Below are 25,111 nucleotides of genomic sequence, written 5' to 3' on the forward strand. Positions count from 1 at the left end.
GGTTTCTAGAACGGAAAGAATAGTTTCTTTTGTTTGATTCATGCGACTTACTATAGAATCGCGGGCCGTTGTAGCTCCCTAAATAGTAGTCTCGAGTTAATAGCCTGTGAAGAATAAGATGACGATAGATCCATCCATTTCATTCAGGAACCAAACGAAAGAAATGAGAAGGATGGACCATCTTGAGTCTCAAACCAAACACCTATTTATTTTGTAAGAGAAATTTATTTACAATCGCAAGCACGAGGGAAAGGCTGAGCTGCAGTTCAGTTATTCACCGATATTAATCACAACAACAGTTTTACTTACTAGGGTGTTTGGTTCTTTAGTCGCTCCTAAAATTCATATCACATCGAATATTTAGATACTAATAAAGATAATTAAATATAGATTAATTATAAAATCAATTACATAGATAGAGACTAATTTGCGAGATGATTTTTTAAGCTTAATTAATCTGTCATTAACACATGTTTACGGTAGCACCACGTTGTCAAATCATGAACTAATTAGGTTTAAAAGATTCGTCTCGCAAATTAGTCGCAAGTTATATAATTAGTTTCGTAATGAGTCTATATTTAATACTCCATGCATATATCTAAATATTCGATGTGACAGGAATTTTAAGAGGGCCAGTAGCCCCTTTTAACCCTGGAAACATATAGTGAACGAAACAACAGAGCGCAGGAAACACCAACAGACGACTCCGTCGGAGTTGCGTCTTTACTGCCTCTACAAACCGCTTAGATTATTCGGTTCATGACACGACGGTGTTGTTTGAGTATAGTAGTATCTGTTATCAACGTTCACCCTGTTCGGCTTACCCCATATTCGTTCGGCTTCTTTTTTTAGCCGAAACAGTATTTTTCTCTTATAACAATTTAGCCAGAACAGTATTTTTCAGCCAATTTCAGCAAAAATTCTGTCACCCGAACGGGGCCGAGCACCCTCGAATATACTCAGGCCTTATTTAATTACTCCCTAAAAAATTTACATCCTATCCATCGAATATTTGATACATGTATAGAGTATTAAATATAGTCTAAAAAATAACTAATTGCATTGATTGTAACTACTTTGCGAGACGAATCTTTTAAGCCTAATTAGTCTATGATTTAACAATATAGTACTACAGTAACATATGTGCTAATGATAGATTAATTAGGCTTAATAAATTCGTCTCGCGGTTTACAGATGGATTATGTAATTTATTTTTTTATTAGTATCCAAACACAACATACGATACCTATATAACATCCGATGTGACACACCAAAACTTTATACACTAGATTTAGGGCCGGTTTAGAATCCAAAAAATTTTGTGCAGTACCCATCACATCGAATTTTACGGCATATGCATGGAGTACTAAATGTAGACGGAAAAAAAACTAATTACACAGTTGGTCGAGAAATCGCGAGACGAAACTTTTGAACCTAATTAGTCCATAATTAGACACTAATTACCAAATACAAACGAAATGCTACAGTAAGCCAAAATCCAAAAAATTTTGGATCTAAACGGGGCCTTAAACAAGCTCTCGTTAGCAGCATCAGCAACAGAGACGCGCATTAAGGGGCTGTTTGGATGGCAGCGTGGAAAAGCTGCCTGAGCCAGACATCACTCCCGGGCGTTCGATTTTGAGCACTTGGGGTCGGATGTGCATGCCTGGCCGGCACTGCCCAGGCCAGGGCTGCATCCAAACAGGCCTTAATTCTTGGGGGCACCGCGCAAGGAAGCACGGAACCGGTTGAAGCGCGATGGGCGGCTTCTCCTCACGGAAGAACGGGAGCAGATCAGCTGCATAGATGCGCATATACATACGATTATACGAAACCACGGTTTTAGCCGATCTGAGAAGACGACATATATGTTTCTCGTTCAGAATTTCAGATGTGCAGAGCTGCAGCCGCTCATTTGCATGTTCGCTTGGCTAATAACTAATCGTTCGGCTTACCTTATATTCGATTTATTCGGCTTATTTTTTTAACTGGAATAGTGTTTTTTTCTCACAACAATTTAGTCAGAACAGTGTTTTTCAGTTTCAGTCAAGATTTAGACTAGCGAACGGGACCTAAGTCATAACTAAAAGTACGGTTAGCTAACTTATTGTGAGAAAAAAATATTATTTATTAACTGAAAAAGTACGGTTTATAACCACACAGATGAGCGCCATGGCCTGCACAAACACGATCAGACCGCGAGTTCTAACCGATGCGGATGCCATCTTGAGCCGCCGTCGTAGAGCAGTGTGTCCATTTCTGGACGGTAGCCCCACTCGAGAAATCAAAAGGGCTCTGCGTAGGTATTTATAGCACACGCAGGCTTGCATAATCTTGGCTCTTGAGGTGGCAGGACACGTCGCGCCTCAGTGTTCCCGTGTAACCCAAAATGGTGGAGAAAACTCACCCCTTGCGTCTCGTTTTTTCAGCACAGCTGGGCTGCACTTATTGACTAGTAGTACAGTACTACAACGAATGGTGTGGGGCCCTAGTTTGTTGAACGCTGCTTTGGAAATTTGGCCGCGGAATCTGATCCGAAATGCTCATTGTAACTCGGACTGAAAATTTAAACCATCAGAGCTGCATTGCCGCCTGATTTGATTTGTTCATCAAACTCGCTATGGTCTCCGCCCCGTTCGGCCTGCTGAAACTTGACTAAAAGTGACTAAAAAATACTATTCTAGCTAAAATATTATGAGAAAAAATACTATTTCGGCTGAAAAAAAAAAACCCGAACAAGCCAGATTTAAAGTAAATCGAACGGGGCCTAAGAAAGAATTCCCGATAGGTAGCTAATGTACCATTCCTGTTAGAAGATAAGAGAAATTTTATAATGGTCGGAAAAAAACACTCGTGTTGTTTGGATGTATACGAGGTAACGCAAACGAAAATGAAACAAAGCTACTTTCGTTACCAGCGGGAGACAAATTTAAACTACTTCATTTACGTTTGCGTTACTATGCAAAGAACCAAACAACACGATGGATCTTTCATCGGTCAAAATCGGACGGTGAAAAAATAAAAAATATAAAAGTACTCAAAGGCACCAAATAAATAGAGATAGTACGACTTGTTAAGATCGAATATTGGCCGAAACACAATCAGAGACTTGGCATCTCTGTCACAATGGAAACTAGTATTTGGTTTCATTATTAAAAGCATTTGAAGAACCTGATTGTGCCATAACAGGAACAGCACGATGGATCATTCATTGCATCTCATCTCTTCCTGGCGCGGCACATAATTTTCAGTACAAAGAACAAAGCAGTGACACAGTACATGCTGATAAGAGTTCACATTGGCCCCGTTCGCTAGTCTAAAACTTGGCTGAAACTGACTGAAAAACACTATTTTGATTAAATTATTGTGAAATAAAAATATTGTTTTGGCTAAAAAAAGCCGAACAAACCAAATATGGGGTAAGCCGAACAGAGCCAATCATACAGTAGCGAAAACATCACCTGGAAAAAGTACCAATAGAAAATGGGTTCACAAATCTATGCATTCCCGGGGCTCACCACAAAAGCTGGAACTATACCAAGAGTTACAACCTTAAAATCATCTGGCTTGACAAAGAACTTCAGTGACCAATAGATGAAATCCAAATAACTCACTTGCTCCCAATAATGCGCCTTGAATTTCACTAGAAACCACCCAGGAAGAAGTGGAGATAAGTTAGGGGAGCACTAATCCTTGAAACTTAAAAATATCTCCAAAATCTCCATACTGTTATTTTTTCCATTCCACGTTATGTTTGCTTGGTTTATAAGCCGTAGTTTTTTAGTCAACGAATAATATTTTTCTCTCGTACTAAATCAGCCAACGCTACTCCCAACTATGGCGTACAGTGCGGCAGTTTCTCACGGTCGGACGAGCTGCCGCTCCACCACCGGGCAAACACCGCACGCGAGGAAAAAGGGTTATTTGGATCTATACCATTACAATTTTGCAAGTTTAGAAATATGCCATTACAATTCGTCTATTTGGAGAACTGTCATTATAATTGTGCCTCTCTTTCATCCATACCATTTTATACGTCTTCCACCTATACAGGTCCACTGTCAGACATGTATAAATACAGCAAACGTGTATAGACGTCTAAGTCACGCGTACTCCGTCAAAACAAGACAGCCCGCGGTGGCCAGCGCGCAAGGTGGAGGGCGGCGCTCGCCCCGGCAGCCTGCGCGCTAGGCCGAACGGCGGCGCTCGCCCGCGGCGACCTGTGCGCGAGGCAGAACGCTGGCTCACGCCCGCAGCTGCCTGCGCGCGAGCGGAACGGCGGCGAGGCGATGAGCGCCCGCGGTGGCCTGCGCGCGAGCGGCGCGGCGGCGAGGCGACAAGCGCCCGTGGTGGCCTGCGCGCGAGCGGCGCGGCGGAGAGTGCCCACGGCGGCCTGCGTAGAGGTCGTGCGAGTCCAGGAAGAAGCGCCCACCGATGGACGCCGCCGCGGCATTGGTGACGAGCGCACGTCAATGGGCATTCAGGGGCTGTCGCGGCGGAGGTGCTCGCCAGGCCCGAGCTCCGGACTGCGTCGCTGAAGACGCTCCGCGAGGTCATGGGGGTGCTCATCAACAAGCCCAAGTCGGTGACCATGAGCAAGTGGGACGCGCGGCGCCTGTCCGTGGAGCAGGTCCAGTACGCCTGCATCAACGCGTCCGTATCTTACGAGATTGGCTGGCTGCTGCTCACCGGTCAGTGCGCCGAACGTGCGGCGACCGGTGCAATGATCTCACGGTTCATTGCCTCCGTGGTTCCGGTGGCTTAAGCTTTGGACTGGACATCATTTTTCTAGCGTCACTTTGTTTTTCTAGCCCAGCACTAGAAGTATTTTGTCCCTTTTCTGAACGGAAATTTTGATGCTTCGATCTGGTATGGGAAATTCTCTAGCTTGTTGCGTTCCAATCCGTCGCCGACCTAGGACAGTGTTGATCAGGGATGAGCGCCATGGGCATCAGGACTGGCGCGTGGCAAGCCAGACGTAGCACATGGGCGAGCAGGATGAGCAGCGGGTGTTACCGAGCTCGTACACCTTGGAAAGGTAGAACACGCGCGCCCAGAAAAAGACGGTGGTCGTGGAGAGCGCGCACCCGGCGCCCATGGCAGCGGACACGTTGTGGGCGGCAGATGACGCACGGAGTGCCGAGATGCGGGGCAGGACGAGCACCGCGGCGAGATGGCCGCAAATGACGGCGGCCGCTTGCGCGCAGGCCACCGCGGGCGCTCGTCGCCTCGCCGTCATTCTGCACGCGCGCCGGCCGCTACGGCTGTGAGCCAGCGTTCTGCCTCGCTCGCAGGCCGCCGTTCCGCCTAGCGCGCAGGCTGCCGGGGCGAGTGCCGCCCTCCACCTTGCGCGCTGGCCGCCACGGGCTGTCTTGTTTTGACGGAGTACGTGGGACTTGACGTCTATACACGTTTGTTGTATTTATACATGTCTGACAGTGGGCCTATATAGGTGGAAGACATATAAAATGGTATGGATGAATGAGTGACACAATTATAATGGCAGTTCTCCAAATAGACGAATTATAATGGCATATTTTCAAACTTATAAAATTGTAATGGTATAGATCAAATAAAAAAAAAGCGTAAAAACACGCAAGCGCTTCCAAGCATACCGTATTGCCGTGCAGTGCAGGTGCGGCCACCAGCTCTCGATCAGCGATCCCCGCCCCCGTCCACGGCTCCCCGCGCCGCCGTCACCAACAGCCGCCAAAGATCACAAAATCGACGCGCCCCGCGCAGGCCGCCCAAAAAGGCGGCGCCCCACTCCGCCTCGCAGCACCCCCTTCCTTTCCTCCCCCAACCTCTCTCGCTCGCGTCCCAGCTCCCAGCCCGGCGCGCCAGCTGCGAGCGATGCCCGCGATCCCCACGGCTCCAGCCCCTTGCCCCGCGCGCTTCCTCCTCGCCCGCCGCCACAGCCTCCACGCCTCCTACCCATCGCCGTGCTCTAACCACCAGCGGCTCCCGCCCGGCCTCTTGCGCCTGCCCGCTCGCCCCCAGGCCGCTCCCATGTCCGCCGAGGCGCGGGCACCTGCGTCGCCGGTGGCGCCGCCGGCGCACCCCACCTACGACCTCAAGGCCGTCATCGCGCTCGCCCTCGCAGAGGACGCCGGCGACCGAGGTACGCAGCTAACTACGTGGTGCGTCACGCTGACGTGCTGTTCACCCCCCTTGGGATTCGGAATCCACGAGAGCGCTACCTAGCTGTTTGTCACTGCTCTCTAGCACTACGGTGTTCCATGGTGCGGAGCGCAAAATCATTTGATTCCTGCATTCTAGTGTTGTGATCGCAATTGGTCTCAGGATGTCGTGATAACCACCGACCAGATATATAGTTCTGCTGGCGCTTAGTGCAAAAATCTGATCCTGTGCTGCTGTGTGGTCATCTCATTGTCAATGAGCGCAGTGGCATCTGGCAGAGCTGGGGTATTAGGACGGAGTACTAGGCAAGTTAGTTTTCATATCCTGGAATGATGCTGTCCAGTCACTTTAGGCTACAACTGATTGCAAATAGTAGAAGAAAATACGAATGCAATCTGTGTTCTTAAACCTTTACTGTACACATTAGCCTTGCCACATTGAATAATCAGCACACTTCCGTAGGATGTCATAGGTCATGTGAGCTGTGATTCTTGTCCAATTTGTTATGCAATGTTTTCACGTCGTCCGATTAATCACGATTACTCGTCCTAATCTGTCCCTGGTGTTCGATTAGGAGGTCCGACTCGATTAGCTCGACCAGAAAGCTGGTCGTCCGATTAGTCGACGACTAATCACGATTAGTCGTCCGACTAGGCCATGGACGACCAGTGTGGTTGCTCTGTTTTTTTGGGCCTGTTCAACCGAGCCTATATGTGGCCTATTGGGCTTCCAATTTGGCCTATTAGGGTTAGAATAGGCACCCCAAAATACCGTAGGCACGCAGGCACGGTGGCAAACGCAGGGCGGCCGCAATTTTTCCCCGCGCGCGTTTCCTGCCTCCCGCGCGCGATTCCTCCCCTTCCCGCGCGTGATTCCCTCTCTCTCGTGAGCTATTCCCCTCCCTCGTGTGCTATTCCCCTCCCTCGCACGCTATTCTCCTCTCTGGTGAGTTGTGAAGCCAATGGCGCCCTCTACCAGGTCAAGTGGCCGCGGTCTTCGTGATGAGCTGCTCCGACGACGGTATGTGCCTTTCTCCTCTCCATCTTCTTCCCTCCTCCCCCATCCCTCACTCTGTAGCCTCTCTGGCTCTCTGCTAGACTGCTAGGTTGCTTGCTGTGCTGTATTGCTGTCCCTCTGCTATTCTCTGGTTCCAAAGGAAAGAGAAGCAATCCACTCTGCTAGACTAATCGGCCTAGTCGACGAGTAATCGCGAGTAGTTGCTTGGTCGGTCCCATGGCGACTAGGTTCGACTAGACGACTTGAAAACATTGTTGTTATGAATGGGATGCACAGTTCAGGTTTCTTCTTGGTTACTTGTTGTTGAGACATACAGTTTTGACTGAGTTAGTTAGCGGTCAGGTGCGGCGGCCACGACGTCGCCCACGAGCTGCGTTGTGTGCTGCGAGTGCGCTCTCTGTTGTAACATGTACTTATACCATTCAGTGATGTAATACAATCTCTGTTGGCCCAATTCCTCTTCTCTACGCTTGTGCTGTATGTACTGTAGAAAAAATTATACATGAAGGTAGAATGAAGAGAATGGTTAAGGATCTGTCATCTGTGGATAGTCAATTTATATCCTGTCTCCATGGTCTGCACTGCTTAGTCCCTGCCCTTCAACATTACAAGAAGCTCTAATTGTTTCTGTCATATGGTGATATGGGCCCCTATTTTAATTCAAACACACAAGGTTTTTAATTCTTATTTTCTTAACCACTCAGTTTCCTCCTCAGACTTTAGACAATGGGTATCGTAATTAAAAGATCAATACCACTAGTCTGTCCACTTAGGTCATTCCTCAAATTGCTATGCAGCATGCTACGTTTTCATATTTTTATGTGAAACTATTTGCATTTTTTTAATGTATGTACATCTGGTCTGTTTGTCAACACTTTCAGGGGATGTATCTTGTTTAGCCACCATACCTTCTGATGTGGAAGCCAAAGCCACATTTATTGCTAAAGCAGATGGTGTCATTGCTGGAATAAGCCTAGCAGATATGATATTTAACCAGGTTGACCCATCTTTGAAGGTATCTACTTTGCATCTTTTCTCCCATTTGAGTTTTGGGAAAAGATCTGGTTCTCTAGATATTACAGGCAGTATTAACTATACCAAGTGTTCTTTGTTGACCGAATTTGCAGGTTGAATGGTTTGAAAGTGATGGAAATTATGTCCATAAAGGATTGCAGTTTGGAAAAGTATATGGTAAAATGCATGTAAAATGTAGTCAGCCTACTTAAAATTTGAACTTGTTAATGCTTTTAAGTGAAACCATTTTCCCCAATGCTATCTTTGTATTAAGGGTGTGCCCGGAGCATCATCGTTGCTGAAAGGGTTGTGCTAAATTTCATGCAGCGGATGAGTGGCATTGCGACCCTAACAAAGGTTATTTCTGCCTTATTTACATGATTAAGCTGCTTCTTGGATAAACTGGAATGTTTTTCCTTTTTGTCCTAGACTCCTAGGGCCTTGTCTATGCTACAGTTTGAGAGTCACTATGTGTTCCTCGATTATTTTCTTGTTATGTCCAGCACATGCATAATATTTAATTTCCAGCCATTTGGATACTTCCAGCCAAAAAGTTTTTTTTGTTGTTGTCTCGGAACTTGCACCTTTGTTGCTTTTTTTATTGGCACAATAGCTGTCAAATGCTAGTTCTTCAGATTTTATATTTCACAATCCTCCTATCCTTTTAGATCACATCATTGTCATTTGATATGTCAGTAAAGCTTCTGTTGTTCTTCTGTCCAGGCTATGTCTGATGCTGCCCGTCCAGCATGCATATTGGAAACAAGGAAAACCGCCCCAGGTTTACGTCTGATTGACAAGTGGGCAGTAAGCATACCTTTTTTACGTTGTTAGTGTTCATCTCTTCGGTCTGCTTTTTTGAGGTAAAACAGGAGGGGCCTACCCCTACTGCCTCTTCGGTCTGCTTTCTTAGTCCTCATTGCAATTTTGCTTGCCCTTTGTCTCATGTAGGTACTGATTGGTGGTGGAAAGAACCACAGGCTTGGTTTATTTGATATGGTTATGATAAAAGATAATCATATTTCTGTTGCCGGTGGGATTGCAAATGCAATGGGATCTGTTGATCAATTCCTGCAGAAGGAAAAACTCACAATTCCTCTTGAGGTAGGTACTTTTTTACTGATGCGCAAGTTGAAAAGGACAAACCTATGTGTCTAGGTATTAATATTTTTGTGGTTCACCTTTGTTTAGACTGATTTGGTTTCTATGATGTTTTATTCAACTATATGTCCACATATTCCCATAGAAAAAGAAAGAAAATCACAAATCTTGACATTTGCCTTTTTTAATAAATTAGGTCGAGACAAGGACAATTGAAGAAGTGACAGATTTGTTGAAGTATGCTGCTGAGAACAAAACTTCATTAACCCGTATAATGTTGGACAATATGGTTGTTCCTCTTGCAAATGGGGATGTAGATGTTTCGATGCTTAAAGACGCAGTTCAGTTGATAAATGATAGATTTGAGACTGAGGTATGCAAATTCAACTTTGCAAGGCTTACAGTTCTTATATGACGTAGTGCTAGTAGTAATGTTGTTTTGTTGAAAGCGACTAGTTCTCTCTGTTACTGGCAGATTTGGGTGCTGAAGGGTAGTAACATTTTTTTTAGGAGGTGGTAATATATTTCTTTTCTGCAGGCGTCTGGAAATGTGACAGTTGATACAGTAAAGAAAATCGGAGAAGCGGGAGTCACCTATATTTCAAGGTACTATTTCTTTTTCAGGGTTCTACTGATTTAAACTTGTATTTAATGGGACAGAGCTTGTCTGGTGTTTAGGTCACTGATGTATTTCGAATTAATATACAAGTACAACCCCCCGCTGGAATCATTATACAGTTAGTTCAACGACTTGTTTGATTTGTTCCAGTGGAGCATTAACGCATTCTGTGAAGGCACTTGACATCTCTCTCAAGATAGACACCGAGCTCGCTCTTCAGGTTGGAAGACGTACAAATCGTGCTTGACTCCACCGCATTACGATTGTACACGCATTGCCACATATGCAAGTAAGGCCTTCCTCCTTATATAGCTTGACTTTTATTCCCTACTTCTCTAAGCCATCCCGTTTGCTTGTGTCGCCAGGATGATAGAGAGACCAGCGTGGCAAATAAGCTTAAATAACTTAGCGTGGCGCTGAGACCTCTGACTGCAACTACATGGGATTCGTTCTTCAGTTTCATCCAAAATGCATAAATACCTTAATTTGGAGCAGAATAATTGGCAGGACAGACAGGTTGCTCCAGCATTTGTGAGCATCGAGTTTGGAAGCTGGAAAAGTTGCGTTGTGCGGCAGGAAGGCAGGCCAGGCTGATAGGAGTACATCTTCCTGCGCCCAGCCACAGCTCGACAGCAGGTAGGTTTACTGTAAACGGGATGTCGCACTGAACTTGCAATACCACAGACAAAATAACAAAACATCGAGAATAAGATGCTTATCGTACCGCCTTCGGTGACAAAAAGCGAGGGCCATAATTTATAGAAGAAAAGCAAGAGGTTGCAAGGTCAACTCTGTACTTTCACATCTATTATTGTATGGTTCCATTCCATCGTCACTTCCATCCTAGTACTGGTAATGTGCGTTCTCATGCCTCATACACTCTATAGTCTACTACGAGTATATACGATCGATTTACTCGCGCTTTGAAAGAGAAAACACAGATCATATCGTAATTTTTTCCGCTGTGGCAGGACAAAAATTTCTTGCTAGGTTTAAGGTACGTGCTGATGTCGATCCAGGGCAGTTCCAAAATCTCCGTGCGCGCTAAAAACCTGTTACTGGCTTACTGCTAGGCAACTTGCACGCAGGGACGTTACGGTGATCTCTATCTATCCGAGGAGGAGGTGCAGGTGCAGCCCATTGTTTTGGCAATCTGCTACGTCACGTCCCTCTTGGGAATGGACAACCGACTCGATCAAAATCATTATAGGATGGTGGGTGTGGGCCTGCCGATTAGAGTCACAAGCTACTACTCTACGTTTAGTGCGGCCGCGCTCCATCTCCATGCCGCTCGGTTCCTGTCGTCGGTGAGCCGACGATCGAGCCGTTTGGAGTTTGGATCGCATCAACGGCCACGCGCGCACGGGCACACACGATCGAGCCGTTTCGAGTTTGGATCGCATCTCCCTCGGGCTCATGAACAGCATGATGATTGTTTGGTTTGGAGCTTGGATTCGTCGCGTCAGAGGCAGAGCTGTCGTCCAGGTGCAGGTCCAGTCCTTGTTGGTGTTGGGAACGCTGTGCTACGATCTGGGCTGCTACCATCTGGCTCATGCTTCGTGCCGTTCTACTGGGATCGTTCCATTTGGACTGGTCAAGTCGTTGGTGACAAGGTGTGTTCCGAGTCCTGATCAGGACCAAGCGAACAGAACGAAAATACTGGGAACGTTGTTCTTTTTATACTGAACAAAAATAAACTAAGTCGGTAATCTTGGCGCCAAATCTTAGAAGAGCTGAGAGAACGAAAAGAAACAGGCGAATATTCAAAGGTTTTCCTTTAAAAGAAAAAAGAAAATACGAAGGCCCCGGTCTCGCCGGCTCCAAGGCGAGTCAGAGCTTTCAGCATCTTCCTCGAGACCTCGAGCCAACAGCTTTCCCGATGCTATATTCTCCCTCCCCCCTCGCTTTGCGACGGCCATACACCACTCCTCCAGTTCTCCCCTCCTCGGAGCGCCCGGGGCGTCCCGCGTCCGTTGCCCATTTGCGCCCAACCATCCGGTGCCGGCCTGGCTGCAACTGCAAGCTGACAGTCTGCACGGCACAATACCACTAGCAAATCCAACCGGACGGCTTTGAAGGCATCCATCACCATTCACCACCTAACCGGCAACCCGCAACTGCGGCACTTTGACAGGCTTGGGCACACACACCGGACACGAACAACTAAGGTCTTCTTTAGATCAGGGCGTCGGTGGGGATGTCCGGATGTTATCTAGGAGATACTAATAAAAAATAAATTATAGAATCGGTTAGTAAACCCGAGACGAATTTATTAAATTTAATTAATCTGTCGTTAGCACATATATTAGTGTAGTACCACATTTTCAGATTATAAACTAATTAGGTTTAAAAGATTCGTCTCGCAAAGTAGTCGTAATCATTACAGTTAGTTATTTTTTAGTCAATATTTACGCTCAGATGGGATATGGTGTAAAGTTTTGGGAGGAACTAACGGAGGCCTAATAAGATTTTGTGATTGGGTTCCAACGGCTGGCTCGTCAATCGGATGAAGAGATGCTCCAGTCCGGCGCCACCGCGCATCTACCCACCCTACCCAATCACGGAACAATCCGTGAGCACAGCAGAGATTGGAGTACGAAAAAAAGAACATTTCGGAATAACAATTTTCTTCACAACAAAACAACAGGTTACTGGCTGCTCTAAAAAAAAGCTGGTAATAGTTTGGGACTAGTGGTTGAGGATCTGGACGAGCAGGGGGACACCAGGATCTCGTGTTCCTCCCCGCATATTCCGTCGTCGTCCACGGGCTTTCCTCTTTCCTGACTGATGATTCTTTCTACAAGAACATGAAATGAAATCAAGCTAGACGATATCAAACTAACAAGATGCAACGAACGAAGAGTAAAACTCTAAAAGCTTTCTAAGCTGCTGCTGCTGCTGCTTCTTCCTACTCTTCACAGCGACATCTGCACAGGGAAATGGAAACCGTATGTACAGTTTCAGTAGTACGGCCCGAGAGGGCCTTGTCTGGTCAGGTAGCGGGTACTGTATGCTTTCACTTCTCCATGGCCATGGCGTCCACCGTGTCCGCCTCCTCGTCGGCGCCGGCGCCGGGGGATGCGACGGCGGCCGCGCTCTCAGAGAGCACTGCCTCGGCGGCGGCGGCGGTGGCGGCGTCCACCACGCAGCCGTCGCTGTGGCGGTCCCGGCAGAGCTCCTCGACGGCCAGGAGCCGGCGGCGGAGGTCGTCCATGTCGCGCTCCATCAGGAAGAGGCGCTCGCGCAGGGTCAGGTTCTCCTCCTCCAGCCTCGCGGCGCGCGCCTCGTCGTCCTCCTCCCCGCCGCCGCCCAGGGCGGCCGCGGCCGCGGCCGGGAGGTGGACCATCTCGAAGCGGCTGAGATCGTGGTCCAGGCGGCGCTCCACCTCGACGTGCTCCTCCACGTCGCTCTCGCCGGAGCCCGAGTCGTCGCCGGCGGCGTCCCCGGCGTCGGCGCGGAGGCGGATGAGGCCCTTCATGGACCCGTACCCGTCCACGCCCCACGCCTCCTTGGCCATCTCCACCAGCACCTCCCGCGCCGGCGACAGCACGGGCGTCGGGAGCACCGCTGGCGTCACGGGGTACGGGGACACCAGCGACGCCACGCCCCCCGCCCGCTTCGCACGGATCAGGAACGACGTCGTGTTGCGCGGGGCCGCTGCGCCGCCCCACCTCGTGCCGACCGACGACGCCGGCGGCTGGGCCTTGCGCTTCCAGGGCGTCCGCGCCGACCGCTTCCACGAAGGCCGCGCCGGTTTGAACCCCGCCACCGGAGGCTCCATCGCCGGCGGGGGAACCGCCGGCACCGCCGCCCACATCTGGTGGAACGGCAGCGGCGCAGGGGGTCGCATCATCTGCTCATTCATGGTCTGACTCGGAAGTCCGAAGAACTAATCCTCCAGATCCGAAACCCTAACACTAAATCACAAGCCCAGACACCCCCAAAAAATCACACGATTAGCCCCGAGGCCTGATCACAGGATCGGAACGTTTTCGTTTTAATCCCTTCGATCCCGTTAATCGTGTGTTTTCTGAGATTATTTAACGAATTCGTTTGATCTGGATTTGGGGAGGAAGAGAGTGGTGGAGAGAGGAAGAATGAGACGGCGTTGCCTTGGAAGGACGGGGCAGAGGGGGTACGTGGGTATATAAAGGGAGGTGGGAGGGAGGCCGACGGCTGGATCCGGGGCCGCGGTGTACGGACGGCTAAGATGGAACAGGGAGGGGTGCGGGCGGTTGCGTGTCGTGGATGGACAGCACGGGCTGTGCCGCCATGGGACGCCTTCTGCTTGGGTGCGCTACGAAGCAAACGCCAAAAGGCGCACGCATTCCCGTTTTTATCGGGTTATTATTTTTTTGGGAGAACGTTTACGTTTGCCGTTTAATTTAAATTCTTTTCGTTTGGAATTTTGTTTCGGTAACAAGGAGACGATCTAATTCTGACGTAACTTTACGCGCGACTCGGAGATACGCGCAACTCGAAAACGCGTAACTTTACACGGAACAGGATGACTTCGTAAGTTCTAAAAGATTTGGAGGGCGGATTATGGGTTGTTGGAAAGAGTTTTTCTCATCTTACTTAAAACCAAGTATTAGAAAGGAATTTAGGGAATTCTTAGAGATATTCTCTAAAAAGTGTTTCCCATAAATCCCTGTTCACGTGCCCTTAAATCCAGTTTGATCCGCTTCTTTTTCATCGGGAACAGTGTTTTCCTCTCACAAATTCCTCCAGATTCGTCCAGAATTCCTCCAAGCGAACGGGACTAAATCACTTCATAATCCATCCCAATTCATAGGAACCGAACATGGCTTTAGCGTTATTAGTAAATTGGATAGTTTTTAACATTCTCTTAGATAAACAAGTTTAAAAACGAGCTTATTGAAAATGTTCTTGCTTCTTCTGGCACCGGCGCATTGCTTCTGCGTGTTTTTTATTGTAATAAAAAATAGACCAAACAGTTTTCATGAGTTGTGATAGTTATATCTTTAGACAAAAACAACTAATTTCCATGGATCTTCGACTTCGCTTGTTACAGCTCACCATAAAAAAGTACTACTGTTCTCGGTACTTTCTTGGTTGTTTTAGTTTTATCCGAAACCAAACATTTCTATTTTTAACCATCATTTTTCTATTGATTCCTATAGTTCGACACCGCAATTTTTATGTTTTGGAATTCAGCATAAAAAATGTTTCACAATATATAAAAATAAAATCCACATGTTGTTGAATTATACAAAATTACAGGAAAGATAAAAGTACACTTTTTCAGCCCCAAGTTGCACTTAAGTCCGATTTTCAACCTTGAACTACCAAATCAAGTAATAGACACCATATAACTGTCAAAACTAGAGAAATTTGATCCATTAGTAGACTTCAAAGTTGGTCTTTCTATTTTCTAAGAGTGGTAAAAATACGGAGTCTCTAAATATTGATAATTATTTCATTTTAAATAAACAATGCAACATGTACATTTTCCTTTTAAAAAAAATCATTTGGGCCTAATTTGTTTTAAATAAAAAATGAGCACGACTATGAGCAAAAAAGCAATAGCACATAAATAATCAATTTCAAATAACTATATATAGATCATAAATAGGTGGATAGCATTTCCTAAAATGTATTAGTTCATATGTTTTTGTTTTAAGATAAACTATTTATGAATTTTACTAGATTTTTATTATTTTTATATAATAGATAACCACCTTTGAAACCAACAAGAGGACCAAATTTGTCCCATTTTGGTAATTGGAGGGCACCAAATTACTCTGGTTTGTAGTATAAGATTGAAGATTGGACTATCATCATATCATGTAAGTTGGTGTTTGAAAATTGTATTTTTACCCTTATAAGATTTTATGATTAAAGGTAGAAATGTTTGTATAGGACGAAGCTAGACTACAAGTTTTTTGAAATGAATGGAGGAGTAGTGCTTTTGTGTTAACGAGTCTTAAGCTTTGTCTGAGTTCATTAGAAGCATGTCGTGTGTATGGTTAAACAACTCTTCTTCTTAATTACAATGATATGCAAATCTTTTGCGTATTCGAGAAAAAAAAAGCTCTATCTGAGTTAAGGTACGTAACATTGCATAGCTTCCTAGCTAGCAATTCTAGTCAATTTTAGGCAGTACACGAGTAATAATTTCTGTTTCTACATTTACATAACAAATTACAAAACCACGTTTCTTTCATCCAATACCACTCACAATGTGTCACCCATTTATTTATAAAAGGAGGAAACCGTACAATGCAAACTTTTTTGCGGGGTACACCACCTAATAAAAAGTAGAATAATTCATAATCACGATTGCATATATATACACTTTCAGCCTTTTTTCCTTTGTAATAAAGGGAATAGAAACCAGAATTTTTCTCTCTTTTTTTACGCAAACGTCTATAGATATATGCACACATACTTAATATATTACTCTTCGATAGTTTTGACTTAATAACTCGTGCATGCATATATGTACGACTTATAATCAGAATGAACAAATCAACGAAAGTTGTGATAGCTGATCACGTTCAATGACGAGTCGAAAAGAAAATTAAAGAAACCTTATTCAGACGCCCTACCCTCATTGCTTTCTCTTTTTGACTCCACTATAATACAACTAGTCGCTGTCTACCATTTCCAGCAGGGCAGCAGGCTGCTAGCAAGTAACGCCATGGATACTTCCGCGTTACTGAACCTTCGCCCCTCGTGGAAACGTGGATCCAGGCAACCACCGCACGTCAGCTCTTACTCCGCCCGCTGGGCTATCCGTACCCGGAGTCCGGACGGCGCGCCACCGTGCCGTGCGTGCCGTGTCGTGCTCGTGCCGGCCGTGACCGTGTGTGCGTTCATGCGCTGATGCGCCGTCGTGCGCCTGCGTCCCACGCAGTGAGGCGCACAATGCAAACCCCGCTGCTCGAGTGCTCGTTGCATGCCCGTTACCGACCAGGCGGGGCCGTGGGAGCACGCCGCTGCGAACTGTGGACCCGGAGCAAAGCAAACGATCGCTTGGCTTGGCTGTGAGCCTGTGATCTAGTACACGGACCGGACGCGGGACGCCGGCACGCCGCGCGGCAAGGCCAGCCTCGTTCGCGTGCTCTTAAATCCAGCTGGATTCACTTCTTTTTTCATTCGAAATAATTTTTTTCTCTTACAAATTCTTCCAGATTTATCCAGATTTCTCCAGAATTCCTCCAAACGAACGGAGTCAAAGACGTCGCTTGCCGGACCCAGCTAGCGACCGTACGTGCGCCATGCGGCAGGAGTGGGTTCAGTGGAGTACTGGAGTCCCAACCGTTGGGGCTTGGGATATGTGATTCTTATATTTGGAAATGTTGTTAATGATCATTTTTATTTCATAATATGCTCATCATTCTACAGTAGAGTGACACCTTTGTTATTACGCCCGTTTGGTAGGTTTCCCCCGTCGCTCCGGCTCTGACTCTTGCAGAGAAACCCTACCAAATGGGTTAGTAGGAGAAGCCGTTTAGAGCCATTTTTCAAGGAGAAAAAAAGAAGAGCCGCCGATGTCGTTTTGGAGGTGCCATAAATTATGGCTCCTCCAAAACAGCTCCGGCTCCTCCGGAGAAGCCCTTAAGAATGAGCTCTATCAAATAAGGCCTTATAGTGAATATAAAAGATGGAACAAATTAAGGTCTCAACATACAAAATCTTGCGCAAGTCTTTTTGCTCGTTGACCACTCGCCGGCACAGCCAATGACAAAACATCCATGAGTTTCAGGCTTACATAGCTAACATGATCGAAATACTTAGAATTTATTTGGATCGTACCCTGCTAGGCTCGCCTAGTCCTGGCAATCAATTGTAACCAAGACATGGGTGGATCTAGCATCGGGGTAGAGGTGGGCTGCAGCCCAGCTACCGCTAATCGAAGCATGAAACCCCTCCTAACCTCCCCTATACAGAATAGTACCATAGAAGCTTAAAAGGAGCGGGCTAGAGATAAAAGTTAATGTAAGAAGCCATCCAAATCTATTTTTCTAAATGCACCACTCACCCTGAGCATTCAAATTTGGGCGTTTGAGATCTTTGTTTGGTCTAGATAGATTTCTCAACCATCCAGGCTTGCTGAATCTTGGCTGAAATGTTGTGGGAGAAAAACACTGTTCCCGCTGAAAAAAGAAGTCGAATAAGTTGAATATGGGATAAGCCGAACGGAGCCGTGTCTTCACAACTGCCCTGACTAAACGACATATGTATTAACCTTTTTATTTATTTTTTACTTACTATAAAAAAACAAGAAAGAAAACAAGGGAAAGTCAAAAAGAAAAAGAAATGACACTCATAGACGCCCCCTCGCATGGTCCCATCAGTTTCGTCACATTCTTTTGTTGACTCCCGCCAAACATTTTGCCGCGTCTGCGTGCCTACCATTGCAGGCTGCTGCTCTGCTTGCGCGTCGTCGGTTCAGCACTTCAGCGTGACCTCGTCCCAACTCCCGCCTCGACCGGGACCGGGAGGGAGCCAAGTAGCCAAGCGAACCCACCCATCAGGCATCAGCCAGCCCGCCTAACGACCCGGGCAGGCGGCCACCTCTCTCCCACTTCGCCCCCAGACGTCCAGACGCCACCGACGGACCGAGACCGACCCCGACCCCGACCCCGACCGTGCCCTGGCGCCTGCACCCTGCAGTGTCACGCAGCGCCCGCCGCCGACCTGGGCATATGCCCTCCTCCTAATTGCATCTGCGGCGGCGGAATCGTATTTCCGCGACTGGACTGGATCGCCCAAAGCGAACGGGTTGCTTTCCGGATCACCGCAGTGCCTGTTGCAACGGTACCTTTCCGCGGATTCCACGCGCCCAACAAGTAAACCGACGTGTTCTGGTGTGCCGCGCTGCCCGCTGCCGCCTCCCCACTCGGAACTCGGAAGACCATCCTCGTCAGCGCACGTCGGTGCGTGCGCCACGCGGCAGGCCAGGCGTCATGCGTGGTGTCAGTAGTCTCATCAGATAACCTGGGCCATGGACTGTCCTTCGTTCGCACGACCAGCCCAACTCACCGGACAACCTGGGCCTCGCACTGTCCGTCTCGGAAAGGAACATAACGGCCTCTCAGCCCTGGGAAAGCCCAACGAGAACTCGGGCCTAATCCGCCCACGCACCGCTCTCCGTCTTCCCGAACGAATCACGGGGTCGGGGTGCCACCAGCAGCTCCCTGCCTATCCAGCCCCGGCAAATCCCCAACCGGCGCACGGCAACACCAGCGAGCGGAGCGGCCGGGCGGGGGAGGAACCAGAAGGGCAAGAGCAGAGCGCGAATTCCTCCGAGGAATCCAAGGTTTCGAGCACAGAAACAGGCGAGTCTCGATGGCGGATGGGTCCAAGCCGGACCTGCCGCTGTTCCAGCTCCTCAGCGACCTTCTCCAGCAGGTACGCAGCTGTGCCTCCGCGGTTCCAATCTACCAATCGACTCAGTTCTTCCATGACCGCTGATTTATGGAGAATTGCCGCGCGGCCGCACTAATTTCGCCGACTCGGAGCGTTGCTGCGTTTCGTTGTTCCATAGTTTTTGTTTCGTGGATCCCGATTAGGACATCAAAGTACTGGTAGTATCATCGATAACTTTTGCATTCAAATTAGTCTCGTACATTGGAGTCACGTGTATCTCGTATCGTCGTCTCAGGCCCTTGAATAAACCTAACTAGTTGTGGCGGTAGGTACTGCCTCTAATGCATAGCTCAAGGGGCATGCTCGCATGAATCTGTTAATGGCGTGCTCATCTGGTTACTGCTGGATTTCCTGCGTGTAATTCGGTTCATGGCGCCGGTTATCTGATGGACACTAATTCCTTTCGGTTCCTAACTCCTTGTAGTTCCTAAACAATCATCTTTTCCTGTCAGCCTTTCAAAATAATGTGTGCATGTTGCTTGTGCCGTGACAAGACAAAAACAGGGACAAACATAATAATTTTGTTTGTGTCGTAACTCGTGACAAGACAAAATAGGGATAATCAGAATCGTACCTGTGCTGTTTCCCTTGCTTCCGTCAGCGGCAAGGTGGAGCCAGCTTAGTTCATCTTGTCAGTTTGTCTGAAGCCAGTCTGGATGAAAACAACTAGGGACATCTGCCATTTAGTTTTGCCAGTTCACTCAACAAGGAGCATAACTCTGATCCTATTTTTAAAAAGGGGAAAAAAATGCAAACATTGTTGGAGCCAGCGGAAACACTTTGCCACTTACTGTCCATTCACACCTTAGAGAGAACTATTTTGTATTGGAAGCTGGTCTTAGGAAAGTCCCACCCATATTCGCACCATACACAAGGCAGAGAATTGAACCCTTGGCTATCTGAAATGTCTGTTGAAACTTGTGAGAAATGCTGAACTGGACCCTTTACATATTAGCATCATCTTTATTCTATGATATTGGGTGGTTTTTTGTTTGTTCTGTATTGTGCTTGCATTCATTTGCATAATACATAAAGAGCAATACTCTGGTATAGTGGTTGCCATGTTGTGCTATTTTGCTACCACGGACATTTCGGATTTGTTTTTCTTTTTCATTCATTGTCTTTCAAACTGAATCCTGGTCTGTTCAGTTGGAAACTATTCTTTTCTGTTTCATATTTCTGACTTATGGTAGCAGAAGACAGAAAAACTTGTATCTGTTGGTTGATTATTGAACAATGGGCATTTTTTTTTAAATGTAGGTGGAGTCAATGAGCAATCAGGAAGAAGTAGAGTTGCGTGCTAAGATCGAAGCATTAGGATTAGAAGTCACCAAGGTACCAGAGCAGGCGCCTAAGCAGCTCAGTGAGGTAAAATGCAGATGCTCTTATCATGTTTAATTTTTCTCTTTACCATGCACCATTATCAATTGTCTTATCGGCTCCCATTTGGCCTTCTTTAGCTAGAAATAGCCGCAGAGCTGGACAAGCTATCATCTAGGCTTGATAACGTCGACAAGATGATATCATCTGCCATGGCCTCAGATCCAGAGGTGAAGTCTCTCCTGAGCAGCACATCTGATATCTGGATGCCGGTCATAACAGCGTCTGCCGATGAGAGACGGGGGTTTGCAGGGACGAGCAGCGAAGGCAGCCAGGAAGAGCAGGAGAATTCCAAGCAATAGCTGGCACATGGGCTGTAATAGTTTCATTTTGTGGGTATGTATCAACCTTATATATGTTCATTTGAACTAGAGTTTTCATATAATGTGTGTGATGGTTAATCTATATTGTGGCGTAATAAACAATAAAAACACATGTCCTTTATGTGCGATAATTCAAGTCAATAATGAGTGTGATGTTTAATCTAAATTGTGAGACCTTAGAGCAACCTCCAAGAGACTCTTTCTATCATTCCTGATTAATAGGAATAGAGATTTTGATGAAAAAAAATATCTTCCAACAGCTTCTTTATTCGGTTATCCAAATATACTCCTCTTCTATTCTAAATATCTCACTAGTCAAAGAGATAAAACGAGAATGGAAAATTGTTGAAGAGTGGAAAGATATAGAAAACGATTTTTATGCAAATGACTCTCTAAATGATAATTTAGAGAGTGAGCTTTAGAAAGACTTTTGGAGATGCTCTTAAGTTGGCGCTAGAATAACACGTTTTCAGTTGCCACTTCTTCAGTTCTTTTTTGAGCCCGTTTTTTGTTCTGTTTCGAAGCTGCCAACGTATTGAGCGTAGCACCTACACTTCCCTGGATAAAAAAGGCAAGAGCGTAGTATGATCTATGACGTTGACTGTAGTAGTAGTACGCCCATTTCCATTTTTCAAATCTGATGACTTATAAGTGGATTGTGTGGATGGCACGATTGTCAGGTCCTGCTGACGAGTTTCTCACAAGTAGATTCGCGATCACGTCTGTTAATCCAGCGTGCCACGTGGACTGCCACATATCATCCACACATTATCTTGTAAAACTTGTGTGTGCCCGATGTGTCATTCACAGCACAAGGAATCGAACTATTCATCCAGCATATATATCGGCATCAATTTGGCGCCAAACCAACGGCCACATGAACACCACAAGTTTGCCCGCCTCTTCTCCATCCGCTCCTTCCAAATCCTTCCAAAACTGTCACCAACCATGGCGCCGTCAACGTCCTCCATCTCATCCCGCCATACACTTCACCGTCTCCTCCACTCCCTCACTTATCCACTCGACAGACTCTACTTGCTTCTTGGCTTGACGAACTTAGCAAGCTACCAGCTGCCAGTGAGGTCGAGCGCTGGTGCATCGCCATGGCCGACGACGGCAAGTCCAATGACCAAATCCTCAGTGAGCTCGACGCACTCAGCCACACGCTCTACCAGGCGCACAACAAGCGCCGCACCGCCTCGCTCGCGCTCCCTCGCTCGGCCGGCGACAACAATGCAGGCGGCGCTGACGCTGTCCGCGCCGCGGCGCGCCCGCTCCCCCGCCGCCTGTCCATGTCGCCGTTCCGGTCGAGGCCTAAGCTCGACAAGAACTTGAACGCTGATGATGAAGACGACGACGATGACGACGTCGGCGCGGCGCGGCCGTCCAAGAGCCAGAGCTTCGCCGCGGTGACAACATCGCCGACCGTGGCCGGGGAGAAGAAGGGCATTCGGGGATGGAAGCCGATCCGCGCGTTGTCGCGCATCGGCATGCAGCGGATGGGCTGCCTCTTCTCCGTGGAGGTGGTGGCCGCGGAGGGCCTGCCCACGTCCATGAATGGGCTGCGCCTCGCGGTGGCCGTGCGCAAGAAGGAGACGCGCGACGGCGCCGTGCAGACCATGCCGTCGCGCGTGCACCAGGGTGCGGCCGACTTCGAGGAGACGCTCTTCGTCCGGTGCAACCTCTACTGCAGCGGCGGCGGCGCCACGGGTAAGCAGCTCAAGTTCGAGCCCCGGGTGTTCCTCGTATCTGCGGTGGCCGTGGAGGCGCCGGAGCTCGACTTGGGCCGGAATGCCGTGGACTTGAGCCTTCTCGTGAAGGAGTCCTCAGAAAGGAGCCAGCAAGGGGAGCGCGTCAGGCAGTGGGACATGGCGTTCCCACTCGCCGGTAAGGCCAAGGGCGGCGAGCTCGTCGTCAAGCTGGCGTTCCAGATCATGGATGACGGAGGCGTCGGGCTGTACAGCCAACCGGCCGTTGCAGGCAAAACTAGCTCCTCTTCGTCCTCCTCCTCGTTTGCTCGGAAGCATAGCAAGTCGTCGTTCAGCATCACGAGCCCCAAGGTTGTGCGTTCGGAGCCGGCGCTGATACCGCCCAAGGGCGCGCCATCGCCGGACTTGCTGGGCATTGACGATTTCAAGCTCGATGAGCCGAGCCCGGTGGTGGCCAAGGTCAAACAGGAGCAGGAGAAAGAGCCGGAGCGCGTGCCCGAGGACGCGAAAGCCGATGACTCGGAGTTCCCGGAGTTCGAGTTCGACATCATCGACAAGGGCGTAGAGGTGCAAGAAGAGAAGGAGGATGAACCGAAAGAAGAGGCTGACGACAAGAAAGAAACCAGGGAGGTGGAAGAGGAGGAGGATGCTTCAGCGGTTGCCGGCGATGAGGTGGTCAAGGAGGTAGTGCTCGACAGCGCGCACACGTGGCGCCTCAACGAACTCGAGGCGATCACCAACCAGATCAAGGCCCTCGAGAATATGATGCACGGAGACTTGCTGGAGGCTGGCGCCAAGTCGCCGGAGCGGCAGGAGGACGAGGTCGCGGTGCTCGATGCCGACGAGGAGGAAGTGACTAGAGAGTTCTTGATGCTGATGGAACAAGGAGAGGACAACGACGCGAACGCCAAGTCGTTGGCTCCTCAGGTGTCCTCTCTCAATTCCGGCGCGAAGCCCGGCCCTGGCGTCGACGCCACGTGCTACATCTCTGACCTCGGCAAGGGGCTTGGCCCCGTCGTGCAGACCCGGGACGGCGGCTACCTGGCGGCCACGAACCCATTCGACATCCCGGTGGAGCGGAAGGAGCTCCCCAAGCTCGCCATGCAACTGTCGAAGCCGTTCCTTCTCCGCGACCAGAAGCTTCCCGGCGGTGGCGCCGAGGTGTTTCAACGCCTGTGCGCGGGCGGGTCTGAGGCACTGTGCGCGAAGCTGGCCGCGCTCATCTCCATGGACGACGTCGTCGGCAAGACAGCCGAACATATCGCGTTCGAGGGCATGGCCTCCGCGATCATCAGCGCACGGAGCAAGGATCTCGTCGCGAGCTCCAGCGCGGCCGAGTCCGTCTCGTTGCTCCGGACAATGTCCGTGGCGATGAACTACGGGCGCCAGGAAAGGATCGCCACCGGCATCTGGAACGCCCAGGAGGCGCCGGTGACTGTCGACGAGATCCTAGCGTTCTCGCTGCAGAAGATAGAGACGATGGCCATAGAAGCGCTCAAGGTCCAGGCCGGCATGACCGACGAGCAGGCGCCGTTTGAGGTATCGCCAGAGACGACACAGGCCGGGCACCTTCTGGACACCGCCGTGCCACCGGAGGAGTGGGCGAGCACCTGCGCCGGCGTGGACGCCGTCACTTTGCTCGTGGTGGTCCAGATGAGGGACCCCCTGCGCCGGTACGAGGCCGTGGGCGCACCGTCAGTCGTGATCATCCAGGCCGTGCGGGCCGGCGGCAGCAGCGACGACGAGCCGAGGTTCAAGGTGGCAAACCTGCACCTCGGAGGCCTGCGGCTGAAGTCGCTGGACCGGCGCAACATGTGGGACGGCGAGAAGCAGCGGCTCACGGCGATGCACTGGCTCGTCGCCTACGGGCTAGGCAAGGCCGGCAGGAAGAACCGGGCCGCGGTGGCGGGGAAGGTCGGGAATGAAGTGCTGTGGAGCATGTCGTCGAGGGTTATGGCTGACATGTGGCTCAGGCCGATGCGCAACCCGGACGTGAAGATCCACCAGAAATAGCTCCAGAAATCTTGTTCCTGCAGCTCGTGATTATAAATTATTTCATTCCTGCACTGGGACTGATAAGGACTGTCTAGTGGCTAAGGCATGAGGTACATATATCCTTGTGCATTTTGTTTCTATTTTGCTTGATAAAGTTGTAAGAATTCTTGCAATAAAACATGAATACTACTGTTGCAATAAATGAGAGAAGGTTTGGCCCCAAAAAAATGCAAAGGTAGCAAAGAAAGTTTATGCAATGAGACAGCTGGCATTGCCGCTGAATCTGAACATACTCCCTCCAGTCAACTTTAAATGAAGTTCAGGGCTTGTTAGCAGTTCTATTCTGCTGTCCAGAACGTCATATAAAGATGGCTTGGAGGTAGTTACAAGGTAAAGATGAATACCTTTAGGAA

The 25,111-nt window shown here is 48.6% G+C and overlaps 4 protein-coding genes across 5 annotated transcripts; 3 read left to right on the forward strand and 1 right to left on the reverse strand.

The window, feature by feature from the left end:
• Positions 1-5,615: 5,615 nt before the first annotated feature.
• Positions 5,616-10,681, forward strand: LOC136546716 (nicotinate-nucleotide pyrophosphorylase [carboxylating], chloroplastic). 2 transcript variants are annotated; one of them, XM_066538679.1, is made up of 10 exons: positions 5,616-6,121; positions 8,040-8,173; positions 8,286-8,349; positions 8,447-8,529; positions 8,896-8,979; positions 9,124-9,276; positions 9,470-9,646; positions 9,812-9,879; positions 10,043-10,181; positions 10,258-10,681. In XM_066538679.1, exons 1-9 carry the CDS (start codon positions 5,854-5,856, stop codon positions 10,137-10,139), a joined length of 1,128 nt encoding a protein of 375 aa, XP_066394776.1. In that variant the 5' UTR covers positions 5,616-5,853; the 3' UTR covers positions 10,140-10,181; positions 10,258-10,681. The 2 variants fall into 2 exon arrangements, with proteins under 2 accessions (XP_066394776.1, XP_066394777.1); XM_066538680.1 differs by lacking the exon at positions 5,616-6,121 and adding an exon at positions 6,147-7,161.
• Positions 10,682-12,486: 1,805 nt separating this feature from the next.
• Positions 12,487-14,018, reverse strand: LOC136546717 (uncharacterized). Its single transcript, XM_066538681.1, has one exon. It carries the CDS (start codon positions 13,755-13,757, stop codon positions 12,909-12,911), a length of 849 nt encoding a protein of 282 aa, XP_066394778.1. The 5' UTR covers positions 13,758-14,018; the 3' UTR covers positions 12,487-12,908.
• Positions 14,019-18,999: 4,981 nt separating this feature from the next.
• On the forward strand, positions 19,000-21,160 carry LOC136542244 (uncharacterized). The gene is made up of 3 exons (XM_066534587.1): positions 19,000-19,273; positions 20,552-20,659; positions 20,752-21,160. Exons 1-3 carry the CDS (start codon positions 19,211-19,213, stop codon positions 20,971-20,973), a joined length of 393 nt encoding a protein of 130 aa, XP_066390684.1. The 5' UTR covers positions 19,000-19,210; the 3' UTR covers positions 20,974-21,160.
• Positions 21,161-21,591: 431 nt separating this feature from the next.
• On the forward strand, positions 21,592-24,945 carry LOC136542241 (protein PLASTID MOVEMENT IMPAIRED 1-like). Its single transcript, XM_066534585.1, has one exon. It carries the CDS (start codon positions 22,098-22,100, stop codon positions 24,714-24,716), a length of 2,619 nt encoding a protein of 872 aa, XP_066390682.1. The 5' UTR covers positions 21,592-22,097; the 3' UTR covers positions 24,717-24,945.
• Positions 24,946-25,111: the final 166 nt, after the last annotated feature.

Source organism: Miscanthus floridulus, chromosome 3, assembly GCF_019320115.1.
Source record: "Miscanthus floridulus cultivar M001 chromosome 3, ASM1932011v1, whole genome shotgun sequence".
In the NCBI taxonomy this organism is placed as follows: Eukaryota; Viridiplantae; Streptophyta; class Magnoliopsida; order Poales; family Poaceae; genus Miscanthus; species Miscanthus floridulus.